The sequence below is a fragment of the Dendrobium catenatum genome, unplaced genomic scaffold, assembly GCF_001605985.2.
Source record: "Dendrobium catenatum unplaced genomic scaffold, ASM160598v2 fragScaff_scaffold_55, whole genome shotgun sequence".
NCBI classification, from domain to species: Eukaryota; Viridiplantae; Streptophyta; class Magnoliopsida; order Asparagales; family Orchidaceae; genus Dendrobium; species Dendrobium catenatum.
In genome coordinates this window covers 96,129-110,370 of record NW_021318517.1, presented here as the reverse complement: position 1 = coordinate 110,370, position 14,242 = coordinate 96,129, and the positions used below count along the sequence as shown (strand labels likewise).

Here is a 14,242-nt window from a genome sequence, read left to right as displayed (position 1 = left end):
ACCATAAAGATCATACAGAACTGGTGTTAAGAATCAAGAAAGCACACTAAACAATACTAGAAATTAGAAAGGCAGATATCAGACTCCCTAAACCCTAAATCTACTGGAATTAGAAAAGATGGTGGCTTCGAGTAGCTGTACAAGTATATTTTTACCAAGTCTGATAAAAAAATAGCAGTTGAACAACAAAAAGCATTAATTGCAAGATCAGCTGAACCATGGAATTTTCTCCAGAGGAGGAGAACATTTTTTATTTTTTAAAGTTCTCCAGTGAGAATCGTCCGACTCTTTTTCAGGAATTAGATTTGCAACCATCTATTTATAAGTTACAGACTATCACATAACTGTGCATATCTAGTTGCAGAATCCGGGAAGTCACTTCAGTTTTGAAAGCCGCAGTTAACCTTCTTCCTTCTACTGAGTAACTTGCTTGAAGTCGATTTAAGGAAATATATAACATATCATGCTGCAATTAATAGATGCTTAGCAATTATGTATATTTTCTATGCGCTGAGAGCTGAACAGTGATAGAAATTATAAAGGCAGAGATCAGAATCACTAACCAAAAGAAAAAGGTTGAGGAAGAAGCAAAAGAGGACGTGGTTACTGATGGAGGGAACCATCTCAATTTATTGAAAGATAAACGGTTGTGATAATTAATGCGGTTTAAGTTCTACGACCATGATGAATCCCCGCCGATGTTTGTCCTGGTAACAGGCAGACTAAAAAGCTGATTCAAATTATTTTATAATACGTATATATATTTTAATTATAATTTATCAAACTAATGATAATTTGATAAATTTTAAGATAACTAATTAATTGATAAAATCAAAGTTTAAAACAGGTTAGTCGTTTAATATAAAATTTCAATTATTTTTTTTCTATAATAATTTTGTATAAAATTATGAAACGATATGATGCACTATCAAATAATTTAAATTTTAAATAAATAAAACATTTTTTTCATTTTAACTTTATTATATAACTAAATATAATAAGTGAAAAAAAAAATTAATATTAAAAATTGTGAGAATTCCTTGTTGAAATCAAATAGGATAGGACTGACAAATTACGAATATAAATAAGAATAAATACATGAAAATAATTGATGAATAATATAATAACATAAAAGTCATATTAATAGCATGACAATAAAGTAAAAAATATTTTCATTACAAATGGTCCATTACTATGCGCATACGTGCTTGGAGTTGTCTTAAAGTTGGACAGCTTGTGATTTCTATGTATACTTCTTTTGGATATATTGACAATCCTTTATATTCAGAAACTCCTTTCTCTTTTAATCAACGATAATATTCAGCTTATGATATAATTCAGGTAGAAATGCATCTAACAAAGTATGTCATCTAGTATAAAGAACAAAGTGATATACATCAGTTATTGTTTTTTGAATATTGACCTAAACAGTATCATCTTATTTGTGTCTAATTTCACCAATATTGGTCTTAAGAATACTCATAGGAGCTAAATGGCAATTTTGATCATTGAACCTTTAATTTATAAATTTCCAACACATATCACTTAAATATGTTCCATCCATATACATGGGATAACGACTTTTGATTAATTTGTCAGATGTATCCCATAAAGTGATATCTTCAAACCATGATCATCCATGTATACAACAGTGAAAAATTTTTATTCAATCTCACTTTCTCCTCTATGATATCATCAGTGGGATATGATAGACAATGTGTCAATCGAATAGTACCATCTAAGATCAACTTCTTCTTAAAGATTATATGAATGAAATCCCTTGATGCTGAAAGCCTTCATGATGAAGACTTTGATGATGATGATATTATAAGGTGAATATGAACTTCAATCAATATTAATTATCCAAAGAAATGATTAATACATAAATCAAAATGTGGTAAATCCTAATTTTATTATGTAATTAGAAAAAAATTTATGGACAACTAGAAGTAACATTAATTAATAAACATTCTCTTAGATATTGCCATTACAAATTAATGTCACATAAAATAATATTAGAAACTAACATAATATTTTGGAGCATAATCCTACATAGCAATACATAGCTAACTCTATATAGATCTCAAAAAAAGTAAACATGCACATCTACATTATGTTATATATTCATAAGTAGATATTGCAAATTAGCATGGAGCTGTGTTTGTGTAAGACAACATTTAAAATAAAACTCAAATTCTTGTTAAACTTGTTCTCAATCTTGTCCATTTAGAAAATTCTTTTCCTTTCCATATTCAAAACATCGCATCAACATTTTATAGTAAACTAGAAGCCATTAATCATATGTCTAACTCCAATAACGGTATAAAACACAATGATCTATGTGAAGCATGGACATTAATTCTCATCCCCGGCTCAACTATACCCTCTTTATCACGACCAAGCTCATGAATTTGAGCTTTAAGATAATCTAATGATACAAGGTGGCCATCATGATTGCTAAATCTTTGTTGTAGATATTTTCAACCAGCATCTCCAGGTTCACTACCAGCCTTATATTGCTTTATTCTTTTAACTTCAATATTTTTGTGCCACAGTAAGCAATCCTCTTCTTCCATACTCGTCTTCCAACCAACTATGCATAATACAACAAAATATTTAACTTAATGTTACCTTATCTTTGAGGATCTTATTTATAGGGAAAGCCAAACTTTCATGTAAGGGGCTACTTCCCTCTATAATCATTTACTTTGTTGGGATGCTTTTGATCTTATCCATAATGGAAGAGTACATTATTAAGTAGTGTAGTTAAAATGGTAAATTTTTAGAAGCTTTGAGAAAGTTATTTATTTATTTATTTATTTTTTTAAACCCACGGCGGGGCCTACGCGTTAATTAAAGGTAAATAGTATAAAGTCCTTAAAAGGTTCTCGCACTCACTACTGCTCAAAAGAGCTACAAAAATAAAAGGCAAAAAACCTACGAGCACAAGGTCCTTACTACACAAAGTACAAGACAATCTAGGAACATTCTACGGTGCTTAAGCACAAGAACCCAAAAATAGGGAAGAAAAGGAAAATGAGCTTGCACGATCTGCTTCCCAGAAAAAATCCTATAATCCTTAAAACCTGCACAAAAAACTTGCAAGAACAACACAAAGCCCACCAAATAGCAAAACAAAGCAGTATAATAGTAAAAATTAAATAAATTATAAACCCAAGGATATAACTAGCAAACTGTTTTATGACAGTAGTAAGACGGCCTCCAGAGAATGAAATACAAACATCCATCCGAGAGGAGAGCAAGCAAAGTATATAAGGCATCATACGGGGAGTTCAACCAACCAACCAAATAATAATTCCAATATCGAAAGCTAGAAGCAGAATTGAGACTCCAAGGCTCAAGCAAAATGTCCAACCCGCAATAGAGCTCAGCAGTAAACATCGCCTAGATAATGCATAAACAACAACAGGTACCCGAAAGCCACGGGCTGAACACATTAAAATGTTTAGTGAACCTGGAACCCACCAAAATAATCCAGGCCAGCGACAGGTAGAGCCACACGCAGCTAGAAGAAACAACAAAAATACCAGGATAACGAAGCAAAACAACAACCCACATAGAAGAAAAGAACCATAACCACAAAAACATAACAAAATCACTAAAATTGACGGAAGACATAAGGTAAACCAATTTGATCTAATCTAACAAGGCCTTGAACATGAACAGACAGCTGAACAAGAGGGAGATTATTAAAAGTATTAAGCATAGTACCCAAAATAGTCATAGCCTGCACAACAACATTCCCTTCTACCTTAATGAAAGAAAAGGAGTAAGAAAAAGAATTCAACACCTCTCTAATATTTCTCCGGATATAAAATAGAGCAGAGGCACACATACTATCATCTTTATCTAGACACAATAGAATATCATAATAAGAAACAGCCTCCAAAACAATATTCTTAATGAAAATAGCTTTGCAAAGATTTAACCCATGCAGAACACGAGTGAAAAAGGCGATATGCAAAACAATATTCTTAAGGAAAAATCTTCGAAGAAGTTAATCTTTCTTATCAAGCGCCTTCTTAAGTAGCATGAAAATTAAAAAAATTAAATAGTATTAAATGACAGTAAAAAAAAAACTAGACAACTTATAAAAATATATATAATTATTCGTTTGTGTCCACTTTGCAATACATATTGGATCTTAGGTTATAGTAAACATAAATAGCAATATAGTTATATACATAGTAATTCATTATTATGCTTTTATAATTTTATAGTAACATTAATGTAAATTTTATTAATAACTAAATCTCATATTATGAAATACAACATTAATCATCTACATATTGACATAAACATCATGAAAAAAATACAACACAAAGCTACATCCAACGATGTCGGGGAAGTGCCCCACTCCTTAGAGTATATTTAATTGGGGCATTTCGTCATCTCCTTTGAAGTTGTGGCTCCTCTAACACTTTCTCCTCTTGTTAATGAACTTTGGCAGGCTGTTGTGATACTTGTGGACCTTGGTGTGATGGATATCCCCTCATTAACATTATATCTTACTGCGTGGGGAAGATGGCATGATAACTGATGACATCAACTCTAGTATAAACATAGGAAATAATGAATATGTGGTGGGTGTTAACCCTAATTTTGTCAAACCCTGAGTCCTTAGGGTTGACCTGGTCAAATTGACCAAGCTAGGACCCAAAACCTATCCCATCCAATTTGGTGGGTCAAACTGAGTCTGTTGAGCCCAAGCCCAGGCATTGGGTCAACCTGGTTGACTAGACCCAAATTGACCCAAATTCCTATTCTTGGTTTTTTATCTCTTCCACTTCATCTTCAGCTCAGAGCCAACCTTCTTTGGACTCAGTGGGTCAGATCCAACCCATTGGTCCCTGACCCATATCCTAGGTCAACCTGGTTGACCAGGTCAACCCAGGTTGAGCCAATTAGCCTAGATGAGTCCAAATCAAATTCAATTCAATTCCAAACTTTCTTGGGCCCAATCGTTGACCCCCTTGGGTCAAATTGACTGGGTTTGTTGACCTCGTTTTTGTCTTGATTTTCCTTGCGGCGCATTTGATTGAGTTGATCGGGCCTCGTCGGGCTTGATTCGATTCGAATCGACATTAATTTGAGTTTGATTTATTTTATCTTATTTTATTGAATTAATTTTGGGTTGAGTCGAGCGAGTTCGAGTTGACCCGGATCAAACCAAACCTTACTCAATTTGAACATGATTTCAGTCTCTTAGGTGTAGTTAAATCCTAACCTAGGTTTGAATGACTTTCTAAACCAATTTGAATCCCACCGTTAGATAAAAAAATTTGATCCGACGGCTCCCATCGCCCCGCTCTCCCTCTCATGCCCTAACTAAGGCCAAAGCCTCCATCTCACGAGCGGCCTCCCTCTAGTTCGCAGAGCCCAGAGAAGCCAAGGGATTTCACCCTTTCTCCTTCTCCCTCTCCCTCTCGATTTCTCTCTCTCTCTCTCTCTCTCTCTCTCTCTCTCTCTCTCTCTCTCTCTCTCTCTCTCTCTCTAGTTCTTCCCGGTTCTCCTCCCCTGATCGAAAAGGGACTAAAGCCCCTTTCTTTTGCTCGCTCCAAGTGAAGTCACCCGACGAGATGATGCCGAAGACTGAAGCCCCCCTCTTCTCCCGTCTCCCTTTGGTTCGGATAAGACCCGACGCCGAGCCCCCTTGCTCTGCCGGATTTGCACGCCCAGGGTCAGACCCGACGACCCGGCTCCGCCTCCCCAGCCGAGCCTGAGTTCCCGCCGCCTGCTCTCCCTCCAGCTGACTTAGTTCTGATGAATCTTGCCTTAGCCGGACTCTATGCCGGCTTCCTTACACTTTCAATCTTTTAAGTGGCAGCGCCACAGCCAGGTACATCGGGTCTTGCACGATCAAGAGTCAATGGATAATTTGCTAGCTTGGAGATTTTAAGTGGCAGCGCCACATACAGTCAGGTATAATCTCTGCAACTTATAATACAAATTTTTAATTATATCGAAACTGCTATACATTACACACAACTTGTTAATAGGTATTCTAACATGTTTAGGTAGCCAGCCATATGTTAGTACACTAACGAAGCTTTGGCCCTATAGGTCAAAGCTTGCCCCCTTCTGTGAGCCCTAGAGACCATTAGGGTCATTTAGGCCTGTAGAGTAGGCCACCCATTTGTGCCATTAGGCATCGTTATTTTCCCACACGAAGTGGGCATCGCTAGAATTTTGGCCTTCTGATTTTGGGTATGATGCCCCCCCACCTTCTGTTAGCCTTAGAGACCATTAGGATCATTTAGGTCTGTAGAGTAGGCCACCTATTGTGCCATGGACATCGGTGTTTTCCCACACGATGTGGGTATCGCTAGGATGGTTTTTTTGTGTAGATGCCTTGCCTGGAGGGTATCTAGTGTGTTTATTTTTTTTCTGTATTATGGATGTCATACATGCATTTGCTATTACACACCTTACTTCGCATTGCTCTTCACTCACATACATGCATTACATCAGTAGACTTAAGGATATTTTGTGTCTGTTTCATGCATCATACAACGTTAGGTATACTCTTTTGCATATTATAGAGTCACTGATTGAAACCTTTTAAACTACACATCCTTGATTTTTTAAGATAGAGCCTTCCTATCTTATATACATATAGGGCGATTGATTGTGTTTAGGATGTTAGCTAGCAGCTCACTCCAGGCAAGCATAAGTCCAGGTTGTACACCCCTTAGTGTGTCTCCTTTCATCTGTGTTTTGAGTCTGTCATTTCCTTTGGGATAGTAATCTGATTTTTGATCTTCTAAACTCAAAATTTTAATCATATCTTTATCCATTCAAAAAGGTCTAATCATTATTAAAGATAAATAGAAGAGATTCTTTGGAATAGAACTTAGGAACTTTTTATGCGCACCAAATTAAGAAGTGAATAATATATCATCCTTAATTGAGAGTTTTCCTAAGTCAAGGCTTAAGATGTAATTAACTACGGGGGCTTGCGCCCGTAGGAAATCGATCCCCACAATCAAAAAAACACCATTCGAGCTGATGTATCGAATGGGGGAAATCTCGTGAAGTTTTGGGTTATGTATATTATTATTCATCGAGGTTGGTAGGTAAAGCCGCTATCCTCCATGGCTAATCATATCTATAACTCCATCTGCTCTTCCATCGGCCTGCTTGTGTTAATTGTAAAGGTCTACGAACACTTTGTCCTACTGAATAGTGTGATCGTACTCTTTGCATTCGAACCACGTGAGCGGAATCCTTTCGGAGACCCACAGGTTTGACCTTATACTTGGTCAACCCAAGTCTTACATGGTCAAATTTGACATATTTAAGTTAAATTAAGGCCTTTTAATTGAATTAAATCCTTCCTATTGAGCTCTCCACCCAAATCCCATCCATATAGCTTAATTTCCCTCCTAATTCATTAGGGATTTGATCCCAACCATCCATCATAAGCTTGGGTTCTTTAAATAGGGATTCTAAGGTTCATTAGAGGGGATCTTGCAGTCTCTCTCTTTGAGCCCTCCCAAGCCGAAAGATCTTGTGTGAGGACTCCCCCAACTTCTTCCCACTCTTTCCAAGTCAAAACCCTCACCGGCGACAAGATTCCTGGCCAACCGGGGTCAAAATCATTCCAAGGCCAAATTAGTTCTATCCAGAGCTCGTTTGGTTGCGGTTTCAACTAGAGATTTATACGATGACAGTCTACAAGCTCAACCGTGCAAAGAGTTTGAAGATCCAACGATAAAAAAGCTAAAAAAACCCTAGACGTAGGTCACCTAACTTATCAATATAACTTTTCATATAGTGCGTTTTAAAATGCAAAGTTACTTCTCCATGAATACTCTTCATGTATAGAGCATATATTTAAATTTCACGTGATTTGGTGCACCTAATCGCGAGAACAAAGCATTTTATCGATCAAGGGTTCGGGTTACATCCGCCTTTAAATAGGGATGATTAGGACTATTGATCATGTGATCAACGGTGAAGATCCAGCAGTTCTGCGGTTCAGATCGGCCGCAGAATCAGATCTTGTGGATACGATCACTGTTCGGCAAGATCTGGACAGTCTGTCTCATACCGCGGGAGATCGGACGATCCACGCGCCTGTCTAACATGGTTTAGTGGACTGCATTGAATTCAGTGTTGCAACAATCATTGGTAATGATTGCGCGGTGGTGCAATCATTGGTAATGATTGCATCAAAACTGCGGACCCAATCCCACCGTGCCAAGTGGCAGCCCGAGAGCTGCCGCTGTCGTTTTTTTATTTTTTTTAATAATATTTAAATAATTTTAAAAAAGTTTTTATTTAAATAATTATTATAATTTATTTTTAAATTAAAAATATTAGTGTTATATATTAAAAATTTTTGAAAATAATATCTATAATTTTAAAATAAAATTAGTTTAAAATATTAATTGGAAGGAGGGTATAGTGTGGAGACTGGAACGAGCGTGAGTGGAGTAGAGTCTGTGGTAGGAGGAGGTGTAGGTATGGTGACGGAGGAAGAGATGGAGGGAAATTGGTCTTCTTGAAATAGGACGTGGCGGGAAATGTGAATTTTTGAGGTGTTAGGATTATAACATCGATAGCCTTTGTGGGTGGAGGAGTAGCCAAGGAATATACAGGCTGTCGAGCATGGATGAAGTTTACTGGGTGAGAGAGGGAGAAGCCAAGGGTAGGAGAGACATCCAAAGGTTTTGAGGTGTGTGTAGGATGGTTGATGGCCGTGAAGTAGATTGTAGGGATTGTCAAGATGAAGAGTTCGAGAGGGTAATCTGTTGATTAAATAGTTTGTCGTGAGTAGAGCTTCAAGCTAGAATTTGAGAGGCAGATTTGAGGCGTGAAGTAGTGACCGAGTTGACTCAATAAGATGACGATGCTTGCGCTCAGCTACGCCATTCTGCTCGGGAGTGTATGGGCAACTCAATTGCTGTTGAATGTCGTGAGTGGCAAGGAGTTGTTTGAAGGAGTTGGAGGTGTACTCGCTGCCACCATCGAAGCGGAGAGTCTTAATTGATGAGTTGAATTGATTTTTGATTAGTTGTATAAAATGATGAAATTTATTGTTTGTTTCGGCTTTGGTGAACATTGGGTATAGCCAAGAGAAACGTGTGAAATCGTCTATGAACACAACGTAGTAATGATAACCATTTAAAGAGGGAATAGGGGCAGGTCCCCATACATCTGTATGAACAAGTGTAAATGGAGCGGAAGTTTGCATTTCATTGATAGAAAATGGTAGTTTGTGGCTTTTAGCCACTTTACATGAGTTGCATAAGAAAGTAGAAGAACTAGATAATCTAACTAAAGGAGAATTGCGAGCTATTAGTTGAAGTAGTTGAAGATGCGTGTGGCCCAACCGAGCATGCCACAGCAAGGTTGATGAGGTAGAGGTGTGCAGCGCAAAATTTGGAGTAGATGGAAGGATGTAGAGACCATTTCTGGAGCGACCACTAAGGATTGTTTGGGAGGTCAGATTGTCCTTGATTGTGAATCCATGAGAATCAAAACAGATAGAACAATTATTGTCAGTTGCGAGTTTATGAATTGATAGTAGATTGTGTGTGAGAGTGGGAACATGAAGAAGTTTTTGTAAATGTAGCTTACGGGTAGTGTTAGGCAATGGAAGAAGGCCTTGGCCACTGGAATGAATGGGAAGAGACGTCCCGTTGGCAATGGAGATGGAGTCAGTTTCAGCATATGGTTGTGGGTTCTACAAATAATTGATGTCGGATGTCAAATGAGAGGTCGATCCTGAGTCAATGTACCATTCAGTAGTAGCATTGTGTGGGGTGGATGGTTGTGCGAGTAAGGAGTGATTGGGGGCTGAAGATGAATAGTTCAAGTTGCATCTATGCCAACAAGTCAGCGCGGTGTGGCCGGGCTTGCTACAGATTTGGCAGATTGGCCGAGCTGAATCTGTAGTGGTTTGGGTACGATTAGGCGTGGTATACACTGGCCTTGGTGAATTTCCGCGACCACCTCTGTAGTTGCCTCTGGATCTACCTGCTCGTCCCCTCCCAGCATATAATGTAGTGGTGTCCGTGGCCTGTGAAGAATTTCTGTGGAAATCATTGTTAACTTGGATTTCTTCACTGCATAATAATGGATATAGAGTGTCCAGAGTAAAATGCTATGGAATGGTGCGAATCGTCGTTTTAAAGGAATTGTATGCAGGAGGTAGGCCGTTTAAAATGTACATGATGATGTCTTCAGAGTCTATGTGGGAAACTGCTGCTACTATTCCGTCAACAAGCTGTTTTATTCGGGATAAATACTCAGACATTGTGGAATCCTTCATTTGAATGCAATGTAGTTCATTTTTCAGCTGTATCACTCTTGATCTGTTGGTCGGCTGCAATCTTGTTGACAGAGTACTCAATATTTCGGCTGTTGTGGTGAGGTGAAGCACGTATGGGAGCATAGACGGTGAAATGGTTCATTGACAAAAACGATAACTTCAGGAACTTTGCAAGAAAAATTAGGATTTATGCAAAATAAAGTTTTTTAAAATCCATCCTAGCAAAAAAGTCATTTAAGATTGCAGTAAAATTTGTTTCTTCTAATTGGCTCATTCATAGAGCAATATTACATTAATCCATTTAAAAAACGATTAAATATCAGTAATAAAAAATAGTTGGAAAAATAATCTCTCTTCGGAAGTAAACTATATCTTCGAGCTAGTTTTAACCGCCTCGGATATACCTTATGTTTGTTATAGAGCGATGGTATACCTTTGAAAATAGCAGTAAACCAAACTAGAAATCTATTGGTTGTATACCTTGCGATGTGAAAATTATGTCGTCGCATCCGATAAATGAGCTCACAGGAGTAGGAACGTACGAAGCAGATAATACAGTAAAACCAAGAGACGAAGCACGTGGGAGAACCCAGGGTGCAAAATTACCCCGTACGATCTCCCACTCCCACAAAAAAATAAATCTTATTAAAGATAGTTGGCCTGCCATGCGAGCGCACCCAACATGGCAAAGGCCGGGATTACAAACTATCAAACATCTGTAAACAATAGAACATCACCAACATTGACATATAGATCAACTATATATGTTTCTCTATAACACAAATCAAATTAGATCTTATACCATTAAAACAGAAAGCATCATCCACCAACCCATACATGATCCTCAAGTCTCCTTAGCCGAGCCTTGCTATACTTGGTAAGAACACCATTGCAATCTTCAATGGTCGTTCACATTGTCCAAGTTTCGACCGGCAAGCAGCTCGGGGATATGCCAATTGAGCGAGCTGATGCCACTGATGGAGCCTTTCGAGCAATAGCAGCAATCTCCCTGCTGCCAGGATCAATCCGTGCAGCCACTTCAGCTAATGAAATCTTCTTGTGGCCGGCCATATCAACCTGTGCTCTTATTGAAAGGTGATATGCACTGCTGTAGAAGAGGACGAGAGGTTACTGATGGAGAGAACCATCTCAATTGCTAAGGGCGCCAAAGAACTGTAGAAAGATATGTACTTCTCCACGGCATTCGGGATATCAAGAGCTAGATCATCAAGACCATCCTTGACCCTAGAGAATCCCTTCGACATCTGATTGATAGTGATCAAGCCTTCTCCAAAGCATTCCTGAAGTAGATCCAAGAGCCTGTCATTTTTCTTCTCCATTGCCATAACCAATGCTTTTTTCACCACTTCATGATTGAAGAATGGCATCCCAAGTTCGCGGATACATTGGCAAGCCTCTCCCATATCACCTCCGCTCTCAAACTCCTCCAGAAGTTTTGTGATCTTATCTTTGGCATCCTCCACCGCCCATCCGGTACCACCACCCCAACACCTCAGTAGTCTTTCACCAGCATGACGGGCTGAAGCAAGAGAACGGGCACTGTGAACAGTTTCGCTGCCACTACAGTTTGGTAGAAGTTTTCTCTTGATCTCCTTTTGGCCTCCAGGTTTAGTGGAGCCAAGACATCATCAATGACGGCCCTAGCAAGAAACAGAATATCTGCTTGGACAAAAAAATAAAAAATGAAGAACGGTAAGTACAGATCTTGATATAACGTCTAATAGAAAAAATATCCATCGCTAGGGCTGATAGTAGAACAGATGCCATCTCCTTCTCCCTGTTCTTCCTGTCTAATGCAATTGTGATCAGTTTCTTGATGAAAATAGGATAGTACTGTGGAGCAGCAAGATCTTCAAGGCTTCTAATAAGTTCTGGTATATCATCTGAAAGGAAATACTCATGAATAATGATTACAGATTCTTCCTTAAATCGTTTTATCTTCTCATCTTCTACATCACTGGAGTCCTTATCAGCGTCAGGGAACTTGAAGGAAGGGTCAAGCCAACCTTGAGAAATTGCTTTTGGTACAAGTTGCTGGAAAATAGCTTGGGCAGAAGGAATATCAAGAGTCAAGTCATCAAGGCTCTCAGCAAGACGATAGAATCCTTTAATCATCTGACTAGAGCTTATTAGACCTTCTTCAGCAGCTTCTTCCAAAAGTTTGAAGATAAGAGGTTGAGATGCTGGTGTCTCCATGGCAAGGGTAACAGCCCGTTTAACAACCTCATGGTGGAAGAATGAGACACCTAATTCCCTGATGCACCGGCAGGCCTCTGCTGTATCTCCACTTTCAATGTATTCTCTCAATAGATATGATATTTTCTTTTTCACCTCGTCAACAGTGAGGTGGGTGCTACCTCCCCATTTGCGCTCCACTAACTCTGCATGATGAGGAGCTGAAAGATAGCTCTTTTCAGCAGTCTCAATAACCTGAAGCCCCTTAGAATTTTCAGGAAGCATTTTTTTCGCTCTATTGAGAAATGCAGGAGGTATAATATCATCAACAACAGCTCGGGCAACAAAAAGAGCCAAGACTTCAACTGCATCAAGTATGTCGACTGCCAAATCCTCTGCCGACTCCAGAAGTATGATAAAACCATGGCTAATCTGGCTTGCACTAATAACATCAGCATATAAAGCTGAAAGCAAAACTGATGCCATTTCCTTCTCCTTCGCATGCCTATCCATTGCCATAGAAATCAGTTTCTTAATAAAATAATGATGATAATCATCCAAGTCAAGATCTCTGAGATCAGAAGCTGCCAGCTCCACGTCTCCTGTGGTGAAATACTCCTCGATGATAGGTGCCACAGCCTTTTTATAATCATCAATTGGAGACGACACTGTTGCACCCATTAATTGATAAGGCTCCTGTAGCATACAACGGCAAGGAGTTGGGATAAAGCTAATGACGATAACAATGATAATGATGTTCAAATATCAATTAATAAAAGAAAAACGTAAACACCTAAGACACAACCTCTAAATTCTGGTTGAGCCTGGAGACTACCAAATAAAATAATTTAAGGGACACCTTAGAACTCCACCATATCATCTCTATAGCCATGAGCAACATTAGAAGGTTTGAAGTTCATTTGTACCGGTAGTAGCATTTACTAATCAATTATATTATATCCACGAGCCACAAAACAACAAAAACCATGGTATTATAACCAAGCCTGACCTGGTGACAAACTCTAGGCTGGGTGGGTCATATCATTGGATCTCCAGCATTTTATAAAAGGATATTCATGTTGGCCACTCTGATGAGGAACCAAACAGACCAAGTGGGCCATAGCCAAGCCCGGGCCACTAAACATTTCCTCTTTGTCACCAGAGAGAAGTAATCCTAGGATTTGACAATAACATAATACGACTGCAACCAAGGTTCAACAGGCTTGTGCCCAATTTTGAGTAGCTTTAATTTAAATAATGCTTCCCAAAGCACAACATTTATTATCGCACAGAACTATTTAGCCTTCTTTTTCTCCTAAATGAAGAACACGGGCAAGAAAATTAAAACCCAGTGCGAACCATTGTAAAATCGTGCAGAAGAACAAAAAATCGTGCTCGAGGAAACCTATGCAGGAACTTGAAACTAGACAGGGCGAAAACAAACCAAAATTCAGAGGTGTGCTCAAACGAGATTGGCTTCAAGCTCATTTTCAATGGGATGAGATCGAGCTTCGAGACTCTGGCTTCCCGACCTACAAGCTTGAAGCTGCGAAATAAAGTGCTAAACTCCATCTCGACTCGACTCAGATTTTAATCACCACTACTCTTGCCAAACGAGCAATCATCTATGAAGGAGAAAAAAATATTTATGATTGCATACATCCAAGGTGAATTTTTTGAATAAACCAAAAATATTCATAACATACCTCTGGTGATAAACAAGTCAAAATTACCGCTATAAAGATC

The 14,242-nt window shown here is 38.5% G+C and overlaps 1 protein-coding gene across 1 annotated transcript; it reads right to left on the bottom strand.

The window, feature by feature from the left end:
• Nucleotides 1–11,385: 11,385 nt before the first annotated feature.
• Nucleotides 11,386–13,216, bottom strand: LOC110095201 (programmed cell death protein 4-like). Its single transcript, XM_020820643.2, is given in 3 exon segments — nt 11,386–11,919; nt 11,922–11,980; nt 12,022–13,216. Coding segments are annotated over 3 exon segments (1,773 nt in total). The 5' UTR covers nt 13,202–13,216.
• Between the last annotated feature and the right edge of the window lie 1,026 nt (nt 13,217–14,242).